Source organism: Gymnoscopelus braueri (assembly GCF_963280865.1).
Source record: "Gymnoscopelus braueri genome assembly, chromosome: 6".
NCBI lineage: Eukaryota > Metazoa > Chordata > Actinopteri > Myctophiformes > Myctophidae > Gymnoscopelus > Gymnoscopelus braueri.
Genome location: NC_137607.1, coordinates 50,091,894 through 50,110,058, shown reverse-complemented (window position 1 = coordinate 50,110,058; position 18,165 = coordinate 50,091,894). Strand labels below are relative to the sequence as shown.

The window sequence follows — 18,165 nt, the reverse complement described above, 5'->3', positions numbered from 1 at the left end:
GGGTGAATTCGATACAGTGGTATTTCAGCAGATTAGATGAAGGCAGGGGGCACACACAAACACTGACAAAGAACTGACCGTTAACCCATTTCCACTTCTCCTGCAGCAACAGAGCTGCCAGAATTACGGTATTTTCTCCAATTCTATTATTTATCCATTTTTTTTGCAGTTGTGCATTCAGTGTTATTCCACACCAGCTTCCGTCTCAGGGGAGGTGTGTTACTGTACATTTGAAACTTACTGTACATAGCTACAGCGACGTATTTTAATTGAGTTAAGTGTAAAGGCGGTTACACACCGGCGAATATGCGAATATACGCAAAATTCGGACTCGTTCCGAATAATTAAAAGACGCTTTTTCGCTCCGCGAAACTGGTGTGGAAGCTTGCATTGATTTTATAAGGTTTTAAAAAAAGACGTATTATTCGCATGAAACAAATCGCCCCGGTGTGTAAGGACCTTAATCCTGAAATAGCTTTGAGACCAGAGGGCAAAAAAAAGAGAGTGATGCAACAGTGGCTGTGTGTTGACGATGGATGATGAAAGAGATAGTCTGAGTTCTGTTGAAACGTTCCTCATCCGTGACCAGAATCATCCTTCCAGAGAACCTCGACCTGTTCAGACAGGACTCAGTGCGCTTACAGTCAATGTGAGCGAGTGCTGTGTGTGCGTCTGTATGTGCATGTGTGTGTGTGTGAGTGCACACTTCTACTTAAAATTGTTGATGTTATGCATGTTAAGTCCTTTATTGGACCTAACCCGTTTATTTCTTTGGGTGTGGTCTGCCACTGCCTCAGTCGCTGTCACAGTTCCAGCATTCAGGGCCAGTTTAAGTTGGTATTGGCCCTAGGAGCTGTCCAGTGTGGGTCTGAACCCTGCGCTCTCTCAGGCAATACAACCAAACCCTGGGAAATCTCTTCTGCTCAGCCCAGGCTCCTTTCGGGATGGACGGAATGCTAAACATGTCATAGCATCGTTCGTATTCGAACATGCCCTTCAACGGACTCTCTGATTGGCTGGAAGACTCATCAGGTATGAGGAAGTGAATGACGCTTAGCCAAGCCGTGGCGCCCTTGGAAACCTGTGGTCTAATCTGCATACTATTGAAAGAGCGAGAGAGACAGGGGGTGGAGACGGAGAGAGACAGAAAGACCAAAGATAGATAAAGGAGTCTCTGTCTATCTTAGTGTGTAAATACGGTGGCATTTGTTCATGTATATTTGTCACTCTGCAGTGTGGTTCTGGGTGTAGGAGCTTAGATAAATATGCAGAAACGCAGATCTGTGACTAAAGCGATATACACCATACGCACAATTTATTATCTTTATTTTAGCATGTTTGTTTACCCATTAAACCTCAAGTTATGGTAAACATGTTAATGCAACGTTCATGCCAATAAAGTGATTGAACTTAATAAAATAAAATAATATACATGCATGCTATATATTATGTGTGGTTGAGACATTTTGTGCCGTCATTGTTCACGTACGACATTTGAGTGCACAAAGTACTCGGCTGTTCCTTTCTGTGGTGGGCCTGTTTTCCTGAAGCCTATTCAACTGTACATTTACACAGCCACTAAGCCAGACCTACCAAGAATACAATCTTATGTCCCAATTCAGTCCCCGCCTCACACACACACACACGCACAGACGGGCGGCCGCACGCACATCTTTCAAAACAGATAAGGAGACAGTTTTCAAAGTAGAAGGTTATGAGCCATTTGTATAAACACAAACATGACAAAGCAAAACCTTTAATTACAGACACAGTACTTTTAAAACCTTTCATAGATACAGTAAGTGACTTACTGTAAGTCTCTTATAAACTTGTCACGGAGGAAGCAAATTAAGTGAAGTGAAACATGACGAGATGAGTGAAATAACAATATGGCTTTGGGAAACATTTTTAAACCTTGGGACTTAAGTCTACTTTACTAAAGATAAGTATGCATGACTAACACAACAATCAAGACACCTACTTTATTATTGTCAAAATTTTATAATTCTCAACTAGCTTTGAGCTATAGTTGCTTAGCTAATGCCTTCAGGCCTGATTTTATGAGCGAGCAACATCATCAAAATAAAATTGAAAGACACTGATGTTGTAAGATTAGAAACAGAACTAGGGCCAAAATCGACACTGTATTTTCTATCATTTCATAATATAGGCCCCTCATTAATATGCATTTTCTTACAGAAAACAATTGAAACAGAGAAACCAAAACATCTCTGTAATAAGTAAAAGTGTAGGGCTGGTGCCTGAGTACTAACGTATTGCACTGAGGGTCCTACTCATCCCTTAAAGTCCACTTGCCCTTAAGAGCTGCCGTTAAACATTTCCACACACGGTGCCAAGGCATTGACATGGGCACCTCGCAGTAGCACCGTCACTCGCACAAAGGATTCCAAATAGTCCAAACCGCCACAACTAGAATTCCCACATTCATCTGGGGCAACGGTAGGCACACACACGGCACTCAACAGACATGCTCCGTCAAACTCCCACATTCACTAGGACCAACAATAACAATCATGCTTTCTGGCCAACGTACATTTACCTGCAAGTGTGTAATTATGGGGTAGAATTGACGAACCAAGCACCAAGCTAATAAAACATATAATCACTGGTAGTTACAATAGTGAGGCAAAACACCAATGGTACTGAGCAACAAAGTAAACAGTATTTGTTAATGTCATGAATGTGAGAGGGTCTTTGGCGAGTTCACATGATGGTGGCAATGACTGAATACCATGTCAGTAGTACACAGTTACACCTCTATAGTGTGCCTTGCTACAGCCTACTGTATACAGTAGAATCAGCACTATAACTTGCCAACTACACTTATAAGCCCTCAGGGTATGAATGCAAATTAAATTGTTGACTAAGTACAGATGCAATATCCCAGACTGGATAGCAGCCCAAAGATTGCGTTTTTGTTTAACAACAGCAGATGTTACAATGAGGACAATTCTACAGTTCCGTTTCATTCACTCATTGGGTGAAAGGCCAGAAACAAACTGGTTGGTGATCTGATTGGTCTTGTGCAGTAAAGCATGGCACAGTTTTGCTTATTGCTTCAGGGGATATGAATGGTAGGAAAACAATACTGCATGGGTGTCAGTTGACATTTACACCTGAGGAAAGCATTCATGTGAGAGCATATATTGAATGGCAAAACATGACAATGACACAATGTAATTTTAAAGAGACAAAGCATGTTTGAAACAAACTGTAGTCATTGTATGACAGCTAAATAGTCAGTTAACGACAGTGGAAAATAAACAAACCTATGTTGATGTCACCATAGTGGAAAAAATAAAAGGAGAAAAGATTTTGGACTGGAGCTTAAATTAGTGTAATTGCTTCAGTATGCAACTGCTGATTTTAGTAGCAAATAGTAGCTAAATGTTCTTTTAGTTGCTGTGTTGCATAAAACACTATCAGCTTTAACATTCTAAAATGTGTGAGTATTCTGCTGGCTCTGGATGTGGGGTGACCAACATTATTAGGCAATATGCTACCTATATGTTATACAGACCATACCAGTTGACAAGCTATTAGTACAGTATGATGGCAGTACACTAAAAGGTTTTCAAGCACCAGTCTTGCTCCAGTGGCGTGGCGTGTCACCACCATTTTGGAGATATTTTCAACCAGCCCCACCCAGGCACAGGAAGGTACCACATCAAGCCCCAGCCTGTGATGTGGTCACACTAGTGCGCACTACCACGAATAGACCCAGAAATGACCTACTGCATGCAGCTACAAGCAGACTACATTCCCTCTGTCAGCAATATCATGTCTTACTTATTTAGATTTAGAAAATATGATTCTGAACCGATTACGAAGGCCTAACTTGTTAGTGTGCATGTGTTATATGATGTGTGTGCGCATATGCTACAGTGACTAAAAACTGCTGATGCCATCTCTTCCCATACTCATGCCCACTGCCAACACACGGTGGGCACCTAGCCTGTCCAAATATAGTGAAGGGGGAAAAAAGTGAGACAACCTAGAACTAAAAGATAAACAATGGATCCACATACAGAATGGCCAGTTACTCCTCTAGACTTCCTGAACAACAATACAATACTTTGGTGTGTGCAGCCCCCCCCCCACCTCCCACCTCAAGGTCCTGGGCCAATGGCAAAGAAGGACAACTGCTGTTACGTCCGGTGTCGTGGGTGATCTCCTTCCTGTTAAGGAGAACTGATAGGAACTTCCTGTCTGTGAGACAGAATGGCATGGAGAGGGCTGGGGAGTGCCCATAGAGGCTGTATTTGCATGTACAGTATAATTTATACTTTATCGCATGACTGTGTCGCTCGACAACACCAATATATATTCTTTTAGCTATTAAAAAAAGTTCTGTCCATGGTCGTGCAACAAAGTATAAGTTGTGGCTAAGATGATCAACTGAAAAACAGCAGTATGATTGGCTTGGCTCGTGCCGATTGTGGGCAAACTCAATCAAAGCCTAATTGATTTTCCTGAATATAAGTCAGGTATTGGAAATCAATGTGTCAGTATCAGTCATTGCCAATTAAACCCATCACTCCATTATCACAACTATGAATTTCTTTTCAGTGACAAAGGGTTTCCCATTGAAATTAATGGAAAGAATTAGCTTGTCATCGGTGATCTAAAAACAAATATTATGCTCCGAACACAAAACAATGACCTCCAACAAAACACACATACTATGCCCACATAGACAGAGCACATAAATGGCCTTTAAAAACACAGGTTGATATTCACAGACCATCCGGCTGGGTGGAGTGAGGAGGAGCTGTAGTGGTGGGAGGCCCAGCTAGCTCCTTGACAAAGTGCAGAAATCACACAGAGCTATTTGACCCATAATGATGTCATACAATCAGTTTGCAGTGTCCAGTACTGACTGAGCTGCAGATGCCCTGCTGCTCATTCTACATACTTTTCTCCCGTACTTTGCACTGGAGTAAACACACAACAGAGGAGCATAGTTGGCTTTAATCCAAACTGCTATCTACTTGACATCTATCCCTGAAAAGTGGTGCCACATTTACTGCATGAAGGTCAAACATGAATCATAATAATAATTTAATAAACTTTGATTAAATGTTGCCCTTTTAAAATCGTTACAAGGTACAAAAATATACCATGCAAAAAGACACTAAGCCCAGTGTACCCCTCTAGACTGAGCTTCAATGTACCTTATTGAACAGTATATGTAAAAAAGGGGAAAAAAAGACCTGGAATATGCAATCATGTCAAACCAACAGCCTTCAATAAGAACTGAGGCAGGTTGCCCTACAATTGTCTCTTCTCTGCAAACGTGGTGAAGCTGTTGTGAATGGGTACTAATAAGATAAAGTATTGTGGTTGCTGAGATGATGGTTATCTTTTCTCTGTAAAGCTGGTGGGTTTGCAGCTGACGCAGTAAAACCCCAAATTACCTTATTCTTCTTAGGAAATAGGCTGCCTGCTCATATGTTTACTGGCTGTAGGCAATGCATGTTTTGATGCTGATACAGTTATAAAGATAAAGTTTGGTTTCTGGTTTGAATTATTCACAAACTGTTGCTGCTGAATATCACGCCATTTGTTGCACCTTTTAGGACTGAAATAAAAAATAAATAGTCCTGCCGTCCCACGTAATGTAGTTTCCCCAATGCTACTTCCGGCCTACTGCGGCAGAATTAATTCCATTTTCTCCAAACACAGACTGTATTAAATAAATAAAACTAAATATCATAAACGATACAGAGCCACCAAAAAATATTGAATATAAAAAAACATTTTTAATGTATAAATTATGCAGAAAAGAAATTGGGAGGTACTTCTACGGCCTACTGGCAGCATGCACAGGAAATTGTCTCTGCATGATCGGTCCAGCGGTTTGCGAGATCAGGTCCAGACCAGACACAGAGACAGAGAGACACACAGACAGACCGTCCTATAGACAGCTAGACGCCTGAAGAGCCATGCTGTAAAAAAAACTAAAATAACCAACAAAATAAATGAGTACGGGCTTTCCTGTGTAAATTGGATCCTCTTAATGACTAATAAATAAAAAATAGCTTATATTAACCCACTAACAAACCTCTCAGAGTAAAGAACGCCATGACAGCAGTTCAATGACAGTTCATAGACTATTTTGACATACAACTCCAGTGCACTTGCACAAGGTGTCAGACTATCCTCTACACGGCGGAGGTGGGTCCTGCTGATATTAAAAAGAAAAGCCATTCAAATCCTTGTATAGAAAAACCTGACACGAGGAGAAAAGCTTAACAGACAGAGGAGAGGAATAACCAGTCAAACCAGTTCAGCAGCAAACAAAATTAGAGCACAGCACCTTCCAGGTGAGTTTGTGAGTTTGTATAGAAGCGCTATCAATGCTACACATCGTTGCTGTCGGGCAGAAACCTAGTTTCTCCATATTTCGACTTTGTATGTATTTTCATAAAGTAATACCCTACTTCATCATACAAAGGTGTTTGTAAACGCGCGTTGTGAGCTTGAAGATATATTGACTATTTTTAAATGTTTTTTAAAAAGTAAGGTTTTTGAACAACCCAACAAAGAACCCAAAAAGAAGGTTTTTGAACATACAACCCAACAGCAACGATATCAGCGAATTGGGTCACCATGGTTTTATATTAATTGTACTTTATTTACTCATTTGGAACACTACACAGATTTTACCCGGGAAAACTATCGCACAGAACAGAATAGAATAGAATAGAACAAAACAGAATAGAGCAGAAGAGAAGTGGTGCAATCCATTGAAGGCCCCCAGCTCTGCTCAATTCAGCAGTAGGCTATTTCAGGGCAGGTCTATGTGCCAGCAGCACAGGAAACTACAGAGAGCCCACAGTCTCTGGAGTAAAACTCCAGAAACACTGATCTCATCTCTTTAAAATGTGACCCTGGGCTAGAGAGCTCCCTTCCATGACACACACAGACACACACACCCCAACACACACATACACACACACCCTACTACTACATACGTAAGTGCACACGTACAGGCACTTACATGTGCACATAATGCATGCACATGATCAATGGGTGAAGCATAGCACTAAATGGCTGGGGTTAAAGGTTCCATTACCACTGGGGAGGCCACCCATAAAAGTATATTACAAACACACGCACTGCTAACATTTTAACTATTGTAATCTAAGTATACAAGACCAGAAAGGGAATAAATAATGTCTTTTCAAAGTGAAAATCAGCTGGAAAGCACCACAGAACTCAAGGTTTCAGGAAAGAGACAAACAGCGGGGAACATAATTTAAGATGAATTATTACTTCCCCTGTAAAACTATGACAGTGCAGCGAAACGTGGTCGTGGACTTGTTCACGAAAAAAATCCAAGCTGGCCATTTGAACTGAATTGAATGCAGCTGAATTGAGCTGAATTGAGCTGAATTGAGCTGATCAAGTACATCAACAATTTATAGTGTAGACAAATGGGAGAGGACACAAGTCACATCTTCCTGTTAAGCCTTGTAACCTTTCTGAACTCTGACACAATGCACTTCCAGTGCTGGCAATGCTGCTGGGGCAGGTACAGCTGTTAAAAACATAGCCAAAGGCCCGGATGGCTGGCATAGCAGTCCGGGCACCTAGGCTGCTAATGCAGCCTGACAGTGTGTCGCGGGTTCGAATCCCGATCCCGACGACCTTTGCTGTGTGTCACTCCCCCCTCTCTCTCCCCCCATTTCCTGTCGGTCTACTGTATCTATCAATAACGGCAGAAACCCCCCCAAAAATATCTTTTAAAAAAAAAGATAGCCAGAATGGAGCCTGGTGTCCCGACTGTGTCAACTGGTTCCCAGTTGGAATCCCATCTCTATATCTGGTTCCTAACCCAGACTAGACCAGACCAAACCCAACCCGTCAACCTGTCTGTCCCCCGACCACAGCTCTGGACCAAAGGAACCAGTCCAGCACACTGCATTTGGGGATTGAATGGCAGAGTGGCAGTCCCGTCTGCCAAGGGGACCAGAACTCTGCTGACAGAACGGAAAAAAATAAAATCCCTCCCTCTTTCTCCAGAACCAGAGATTCTGACAGGCATCAAGGGACCAGAGCTTCACTCATTCCGCTGCCTTTGAACGTTTGCAGCGCTCCGCGGAGGGGAGCCTCACCACTGCCGAGTCAGTGGGTTTTGAAACAAATGGAGACAGACATTGTTAAAAGACTGATGGATGGATGGCTGAATGCCCCCTGCCAGAAAATGACTTCAGCTGCACATTATTCTACCAACATGCAGTAAATGTTTAAGATGATACTTTGCAAATGCATGTTCCCAATTCCCATAGACTGTAAGTCACTACTTCTACTACATTCTCCTCCATCAAGCGTCAACTGTGAGGCAACTCCTGGCGGTCCATGGAACAAACTAACACAGGTCAGGGAGTTTTCACTGTTGAATTTTACTTCTAATAAACTACATTCCTCATAAGGGGCTTTGCTGGCTGAGGCCCTATTTTTAGCTACAGTACATTGCTGAGGAATAGAACGGGGAACTATGTAGGAGGGATTTATTGTCAGATTAAGACTGAGGCACATTCAATTCCAACACCAAGGGACAGCTACTGCAATCATGGAAGAATACTAAGATTTCCATCGCCATGCGCCTGTTGAATCTTGTCAGGTTGTACAGATGCCCACCCGGTCATTCCACTTTCATCAGTTGTATCCCGTTCCCATTTGTGATTTGAGATCTTCAACTTCACATCTCTAAAAAGGGATTGATTCACAAACATACCGTAACCATACAGTTATCCCACCCACTCACTCACACACACACACACACACACACCCCATAAGGTCCTGTAATAGATGCCACACAGTTAGAACTGTAGGGTGGTCAAACACGTCACAGTGGTGAAACAAAACAATGATTTCAACATCACGATAACAATAACTGCTCTACGTCAACACTGGCCATTCTCTGTTGTACAACGAGTAGAAGTGTAGGTGGGAGTCATGTGCACAATGATAATCACAGTAATAACCCTGCTTTTGGTCTGACCCAGAGGAAAATTCTTCCATATGTGAAAGTCCCTTTCTCATTACAGGAATACAAACAAAACTCTCTGCCACGTAGCTGGGGGATCAAATTAGAAAACCACACAAAAAACTAACTGGCCCTCCATGATGCAACCTTGAGTTGTCAAGCTATGGGAAAGCCAACAGATGCAAGCATGTTTATGTTCTGTATGTGTCTGCACAAGTGCCTCTAATCACCCTAAACACAACAGAGCTGTATTTGGCCACTAGGTCTGACTGTCCCTCAGTTTTACTGGCTACAGTCCAAACGTATACAGGAGACATGTGTAACTGCGGCTATACAAAGGCATATACAATGCAATAATATGAATCTAATAGTTCATTGTCACCATTTTCCAGACACTGCTTTCATAATATGACAAAGCTGACATGCCAACAGAAATATAAAACAGATGCATAGACTTGCTTTCTTCCACAATCTGAAAATCTAATCGTGTACATCTTGGGATCCACATTAACAGTGTGGCTCCAGTTTGGATCTTGGACTTGTGGGCAGCCTGTGACATCAGTCACGAAACTGATGTCATCTATGATATCAGTCGTGGCATATGACATGACAAATCTTTGAAGTATGCCTCCAAAATCGGCCAAGGTTTCAGCCTGATCAGAGCCCCTTTGACTTCCATTCGAAAATGTAAGTTAAATATTACAAAAAGTATAAAACGTAATGTGAAAAGGTACTTCTGTGGCCTACTGGCAGTGTGCACAATAAATCTGGCGCTGATCGGTTCACTGGTTTGCAAGATTAACTCCGGACACCCAGACAGAGACAGACCTCCTGCAGAGCTGTGCCGTAAAAATTCTTTGGCTACAGGGGACCACTCTGCACCTCACCACTCCTGCTCCTCTCTATCAATAGGACAGGCACTCAGTCTAGTCAATCACACTAACAAAAGGAGACTCTCTCATGTCTGTTTAGAGTCCATACGACACTCACTCGCTCTAGCAAACAATTGGCTATCTATGAACCTTTATCAACTACTATCGGCTTTTCACAAAGGCATTTGTATTGTCACATACAGCACCAATAATGTACTGGGGGAAAAACTGATTTCGTTCTCTTATGATTACATCAACATGACAAAAAAACTGTCATTTAGAATTCTGATTTATGGAAAATACTATTGTGGGTCCAACAGCTTTGTTTCAAAGCTCAATTATTTCTTGAGATCCATGCAATATTTTTCTTTAATACACCACCAAAGTAGGATTTTTTGTTTCCCTCCCCCAGCAAACAAAGCTGGTATCAGGCCCAAAACATCTGCTTCAGCTGAGACTACAGTCCCTAGACTGGAGTCAGTCAGTCTGTCTCTCTGCTTGTAGAAAGCAGCAGAAACATCTCGCCTCTCACAAAGCACAGAGTGGGAAGTGGAACAAAGTCACCTGATCCAACATGCTGACCACAAAGACACAGCGGCTGTTAGTCAACAAGCCTCCTACATTCAATTAAGTTTGTGAACTCTAGTTCTACATAGATTTACAATGCAGAAAATGACGTTAATGTCATCGGCTATGTCAAAAGACTGAGATTAATGCATCCGTTGCCATCACGATCAGCAGGATCTGAATGTCCTTCAAAGTAGAGAGGCGTCTCTGTTGTCTTCAAAGACATCAAGTTGGCTCAGCAGTCCTCCTAGATAACAAACAGTCTTATCTTTTGTTCTCAGCATTGTCAGTAGGCCACGGAAAGTGTCAAGTTCTGTCAACAACTTAGTTCAAACGAAAAATCGTCAAGCGTCACACTTCCCATTCCCTTTTTCACTTCTTCTTTCTGGCAACCTAAAGTCCATATTCTCTTCCGGTGTCTCCTTCACCAACCACAGAGAAGCACATACATAGTACATACACCCCCTAAAACAATCACAGGGCAACAAAGGAGCTCTGCAGCTCTGTACGGAAGGAAAATACATTAGATCAGGAATATAAAGGATCTCTGGGACGATCATGTGATGCTATATCATTCACATAACCACACTGCTGGAAGTAATTATCATCCATTCAACTGAGACAGAATTCAGTGTATTTTGAGGCCTGTGCGCGTGTGTGTGTGTGTTAGCAACAGATATCCATCCTGAGAAGGAATCATTTCTCCATGTTAGAAGTTCAAGTGACTAATAACAATGAGCTGTGCACTTCAGCCCTCATTAAGGCCATTGCAGAAGTGATACTAAACTTAACTATGTGTGACCATGAGCAGTAATTGTTACACTAGATCTGGTATATTGTTCTCCATGACTGATGCGGTACTTTCACGCTCTTCCATATGAAAGCAGCCAGGCACTATAGGAAAAAATAAATTGCTACCAAGCCAACTTATCCTTTCGGTAAACTCTTAAGTTCTTTGCTAAACAAAAAATCACACCCAGTGTGAAGTGGGCGGTGTGGTCACAGTGGTCATCACAGTGATGGAAGAAGTGATGGAAGAAACCATAACTTAAAAAAAACAGTGTTTGGCCAATCACGGTGCAGGGTTAGGGGGGTACATTTTTGGCCAATCACAGCGCAGGATTTGGTGTGCAAATATCCAAACCTCACATATAGGGGCGGTTTCACCGCCCAAAGAAAAGATCAACGGATTTCACTTTTACATGCCAACAAGATTTATCTAAATAGAAAAGGAGCTCTAATGATCACTGGACACCTGCATAAATGGTTTGTAGAGTAGACAATCCTGACAACAAAAGACAAACGTTAACCGGTATTCGACCGGCGGCGTTAGCTCACCTCCAGGACAGGCCCAGCCCCCAGTATGGTCCTCTCCACCCCGCTGGCGTAGCCCTTCTGGCTGAGTGCAGTCAGACAGTGGATCAGGAAGTTGGTGCTTTGAGTCTTTCCTGAACCGCTCTCTCCGGAGATGACAATGCACTGGTTGACCCTCTTCCTGAGCATGGCATAGTATGCCACATCAGCGATGGCAAAGATATGGGGCTCCAGCTTGCCCAGTTGGTGGTTCTCGTACATCTTGACATACTTGGGGTTGTAGATGGGCAGGAACTTGAAGGGGTTGATGGCGATGAGGATGCTGCCCGCATAGGTGTAGATCTTCTTCTTGTGGAAGCGCATGCGCAGGTTGTTCAGGATGCTCTCCTCGTTGAGGGCGGGCAGGTTGCAGAGGTCTGCAAAGTCATCCTGTGGAGGGGGGAGGAAGCCCCTGGCGGTCAGCCTCTGGGCTTGCTGTTCCTTGGACAGGGCTGGGAGGTGGACATACTGAATAGCGCCATCGTTGTTCCTCTCCTAGAAGATGGGAAAGAAACATCCTTTTAACCCATTGATACCTGGAACGCATCTGTGTCACTTTAGATGTCTTTGGCTATTCAAAAATAGCAGATATACAAGCTCATAGCGCGGCACCGAGTGCCGCGCTATGAGCTTGTAGATCTGCTATTTTTGAAAAATCTTGTATTTTTTTCAAAAAACTGTTAGGATTTAGAAAACATTTTTAAGAATCACCTCAGGTCTTAAAGGGTTAAATCTTTAGCCATATTTTCAAAAATGTGTAAAGATGTACAGAGGTAGCAACTGTAAATGTTACAGTTGCTACCACCACCAGAACTGCTGTTTTTGTGTAAGGTTGTGAAATGTTTTATCCATGGATTTAGCACAAAGATGAATTGAGCTGACCTGACTAAATTCAACAGACTACATTGGCAGTTCCCAAACGTGGTCAGCCCCAGGTTTCCACTATTACCTGTAGTAAGAAGTAAAATCCCAGGCTCTGAGGATGTTCATCCTGAGCCTTCCGGGGCCACAGCAGTACCCTCTGCACCGGCAGGTCCCCGGGCCCCAAGACCCATTCTTCTCCGCCACATTCCTTCACCTCTGCTAGCACGTACAGGCGGCCAGGGTCCAGCCCCAGCTCTGAGGCTGCATCCTTAATCACAGAGGCTGCTGACGCATCCTTCTGCACTCTGAAGGGAGAATGAAGCGGGTTAATAAAATGTGATCCAAACAAGATTACGCGAGATTACCTTGTTACTTATTTATTAACTAAAATGTGCTCAGTAGAGTACAGTGGGAGTTGGTCTATAAGGTGTTGTGGTGCTTCTGGCTCCACGTCCCCTTTTGGCCAATATAACTTCATGATGCAAGAGACCACTTAATCAGTGCTTCCTGGGCCCATGATAAACCTTCCTTCAAAGTACTATAGTGCTATGTTAATCTTTGCAACATGTACAAAAAAAAATTCCTTGGCCCAGGACCCACTTTTCCGCAACAGTGAGGCAGACGAACATACAGAAGGGAGCGGAAACATTAATACCGGAGGTAATGAAGAAAAACATAAATAGAGAGGCTCTTGTTTTGGCCGTTTTCTTTGCTCATGGACCACAATGGAAACAAGCCCTCCCCACCAGGGTTTTTGTGTTATCCTTTTAAAATAATAATAATAATAAGTTCACACGCCTTTGTGGTATTTGTCACAGTGAAATAAGGTATCTGCATTTAACCCACCCTAAGTAACAGGAGCGGTGGGCGCTACAGGGGCAGCACCTCAGGGAGCAGTTAGGGGTTCAGTGTCTTGGACACTTCGTCGACACATGGCTGAGGCATGGGATCGAACCTGGGACTTCTGGCTTCCCAGGCGAGCTCTCTAACCATTCAGCTATGGCCACCCATAGTTTTTACTGTACTGCTTCAAAGTAACTGCTAATAAAGTACTGCTCCAAAGTAACTGCTAAAAAGTATTCAATCAATCAATCAATCAAACTGAAGGGTCTGTTATGTCACTGGCTCTAAAACTGGGGTCTGTGGACCCCCAGGGGTCCTTTAAGGGTTTCCGAAGCTAAATCAGTTATATAGCATCAAAGTCAGTTTAACAACTTAAAGCTCACAACGCATCGTGAAGCGCCACATTGTGCTTGAAAAATGTGTAATAACGTTGCAGTTTGTAAACCCCCATTTGGGGGTCCTTGACATGCAAATGTGGTTGTGTCACCAACCTGAGACAGCAGCAGGTAGAGGACTGGGCATTCAGCCGGGGGTAGATCTGGAGTAGGTAAGAGCGGCCATCCAGGGAGCTAGCTGCCTCGACTCCCCCTCCTCCTCCACCTGCGTTCGTTGCCATGGTGGCAGCGCCATCTCTGACACTCATTCTGAGCCAGGGGGAGTGGCCTCAGCATGCCGCACCCACTGCCACACTCACCACACAACACCTGGTGAAGACATTTAGACATGGATTAAGTCATTTGTATTTCATGGCATACATCCTGTTATAATAATAACAGGATGTGTCATGTTCAATTATACACAAAGTAACACACAACTTGTGGTTTAAAAATTCAGCATCAGAGAAAGATAGAGAGAACATTGACCTTCGCTTGTAACTTCTAACTTCCATGCTAGCAGCAAAATTCAAAAAAAAAAAAAACCAATTTTACTATATTACACACTGAAATAGTCCACATTCCAGTGCGGGGCATTCCAAAATTGTAAAAGGCATAACAATTAGTCACTATGGCATTTCAAAGTGCAAACAAAAAATATGTTGTTGTTGTTTTAAACAAAGTTAACCAAAGAAAGACAAAGTTAGACTCTGGCTGCATTTAGTTCATATTCTAAATGTAAACTCTGCTTAAGCCTAAATGTTTGTCTTGGATTGGCCCAGCAGCCTACTGTAGCTATGGAAATCTAGGACACAGACCAGATAAATAGCAAATAACAGGTCTGTAATTAGTTTATTAAGAAAAAACTGTAGATTAAATGAAACCACAATAAATATAAAATGAAGGGGGATTTTTCCCCCCCTTACACTGGTGAAATATTCCAGAAATATTGACCTTTATTATTTCAGCAGAACCTTGTTCCATATCCAAGTTAGCCCATTGAAGCTAATCACTAGCGTGAATAAATTATTGTACCAAGCTAAGCACCATCACATGATTTTTAAAGTTCTGTTTACAGTTTTAAAAGCCCATGGGTAGAGACAGCAACAGGGCTCAGAGATCGTGCCAAATTGGGTAATCTTTTCCTGGTAGGCTAGTAATATGAAGCTTTTAGAGCAGCAAAGAAGATTTACACACAGATCTGCTCTGAGATCTATACTGACACAAAACAGGCACGTGTTCATCTATGCGTTTTATTTCAACAATCAAACAGCTAAAAAGGCACCCTTAAGACATGAGCTGATAAGACTAGACTGTTACAGGAACCAGTCTTACTGCAAGCTGTAAGTCTATTCTATGCTTTGGCTGTGACGCAAGTGCTGCTCTTCCCCCTGAATGACCAAGCCACAGACATGACGATGTAGGTAACACATCACCATGGCATTAACATCAACAACACAGCTCCATCTACTTACTACATAACAACGAGGAGACTAAATTGTCACTCAACAAGTTAGACTAGGTGTGGTAAAACCCACAGGATGTGGAAAAAGTTTTTTTTTTCTCTAACAGGCAGAAAGTCAACACATTGTGAGCTTGTAAATCTGCTATTTCTTTGAACTGTTTAGAACAAAACAGTTTTTTTGGAAGAACACCAACGATAACCAGTTTTTAACCTGTATTTAACCAGGTTGAAAGTGGTTAAATACAGATTGTTATTAGATATTAGCTTTCAGGTTAACTCAACTTTAAATGTTCTAACTAGTCACTCTAACTAGTCTACCTATTTTTGTGAACAACTCTTATCATTTGCCACTTCCTTTAAGTAAGTCTTGCCGAGCCATGTGTCCCATAGGGCAGGAGCCTATCTCCTATTTCTGTAGCGTGAGGCGGCTTGATGTATACATCCCACAGCCATAATGCTCAAGTACAGCCCCTGGACATGACGCTAGTATGTCACAGGGACTTACCCCACTTCCTTTAACTAAGAGTTAAATAAAGTCATTTACACACTGTGGCCCACTTCCTTTATTACAATACGTTTCTGGTGAAGAGGGGGGGGAGGAGGGACTATTTAACATTTAAAAGGTCTAGTTTAACCACATGAACCCTAGCATCCCTATTCTGAGCATGTCATAAATTCGGTGGAAATAGGTGAACATTCTGCCAAAAAAGCAGATCAACTAGCTCACAACGCATCACGTTGTGAACATGTATTTTTGGATCGATTGATTGATCATTGAATTGCTCTGAAAATGCACGCTATCGGCTGTCGTGTTAAAGTGGTCCGTTGGGTAGGCCGCGAACACTTGAGATGAAAAGGTTGAGAACCACTGGTTTATACACATCTTTGGCTAATTAAATAATGCTCAAGTCACCCAGGGAAACCCAGAGGTTAAAGAAAGTGAACAAAATCAAGTCCATCTGGTTATCCCTATATCTATAAATATTTATTTATCTCAGAGTCAAATTAAGGACACTTCTTTCCCTTGTGGTGCTGGTACAATACCAAATTTGTTTTTATAATATTGCAACGCAGTGCACAGTCACCACACAATCTAAAAATAGCATTGCTACTGAAACTTGACTGTTACTAGCCGCTGCAGTAGTACAGCAGCAATTATGGGCTCTTCCTCTCGGTGATGGCAACCAAGATACAAAAACAGACAGCATGAGACAAAAACCACAAGTCACATAATGATTACAAGGCATGTGCACGCACACACAATGTGCGTGCACACATTCTGCACAAACAAGCATAGTTGCCGGTCTCCCATAACAGAGATGACTGACTGCAGTGTGACAAGGTGATGAGTTAAACAAACCAGTCCTTCCCCCCCAAGCAGTGCTCATTTGTCCCTCAGAGGATTACTCAATATTCTCTCTCCCCGGCAAGGCTCCAACACCATGATCCCACATCATCATTGAGCCCTTGACTACTAAAGACAACACAAAAGAGCATTGTTCAGGTGGAAAAGGCGAGGGAGGGATAATATCCATATTCAAGCGGCCTTGAAGATGCAACAGGAAAACAACCTCAGTGTTGAATCACATGATTGACTTCTGAACAATACAAAACCTCAACATAGACGTCGAGTTTCACCAAACCAAGTTCCCTTCCCAGAAAGCAATGTTGCCACGGGAGGACATGTACAAGCATTACTCTATTGCCATTACAAAGGTTTTATTGTGAATTTTGAGTGAAGCTGCAGCATAGGTTTTAATGTGGTCATCGTTCAGTAAGCGCTCGAAGGACTTTCACAGCAAGGGGGACTTCCAGTGCCATTACATTAGACACGTTATGGTCCCATGTCCTTTTCCCAAACAAATAACTTAAATGAACAAACTAACAGCTCTACCCTTGGATATTAACCACTTAAAAGTTTAAACCCAAATACTTCTAAATACTTGATTCCCTTCCGTTTCCCTCTACATCAAATTTCTTCACCTAAAATAGCCGATCTACAAGTTCACAACACGTCATGTAGACTAGGTCTGTTATTTTCGCCAAATGTTCGCCCCAGAAATTGAATAGGGACTCTAGTGCAGTGCAAAGTGCAAACCTCTTCGTGTCAAGGACCCCCAAATTGACACTTATTAGCCCACGGGCCCCCATTTGAAAAGATATGCCAGGGACTCCCATAAGAGAAACTTTTTTGGCTCTAGCAGTGATTCTCAACCATTTTAATTTCAAGGACCCCAAGTTTGACATGCATTAGGCTACGGACCCCCATTTAATGGCATTTCTATCTAACTCTGACAGTGTACAAATGGGGTTCCAAATGGACCTGTTAGGGTCCATTTACCATTTGGTTCCATTTGTACCCTCTCAGAGTTACAGACCCATAAGGGTCCATTTGAATCCTAACTATCCATCATTTCACTGGGGACCCCCTGGAACTCCCTCAAGGACCCCTGGGGGTCCCCGGACCCCACTTTGAGAACCAATGCTCTGGAGTTCATGTGGTTTAAGAGAATGTAACCGGCACACAGCTACACAAAGGAAATCGTACAGTTATGAGCCCTGTTGTTGTTGAACAGGATGAAGCAGGAAGTTCTGCAGGGCAGATATAACATGATGTGTGAGATCAGCTGCTTTTACAGACAGGAGCAGTTGGCATTCATTACAAAATCATTTGCGCCTTATTTTACACTATAATTTGCCCTTGAAGGTAGTGTTAATAACACAGGACAGTCTTTCATACTTTAGCTAGCTAGTAGGTTGGTAAGCTTATCCTAGCCAACGTAAGCAGACCTGTCTCTCCCCGGAAAAATC

General features: G+C 42.6%; 1 protein-coding gene across 1 annotated transcript in view; it reads right to left on the bottom strand.

Moving 5' to 3' along the window:
- Nucleotides 1–18,165, bottom strand: part of LOC308087532 (myosin IXB) — an 82,305-nt gene that overhangs the window by 40,648 nt on the left and 23,492 nt on the right. Inside the window, 5 exon segments of the mRNA XM_080431466.1 lie at nucleotides 11,794–12,254; nucleotides 12,257–12,272; nucleotides 12,277–12,303; nucleotides 12,758–12,977; nucleotides 14,007–14,219. Of these exon segments, the coding sequence (XP_080287592.1) occupies nucleotides 11,794–12,254; nucleotides 12,257–12,272; nucleotides 12,277–12,303; nucleotides 12,758–12,977; nucleotides 14,007–14,158 (876 nt within the window). The 5' untranslated portion in view covers nucleotides 14,159–14,219.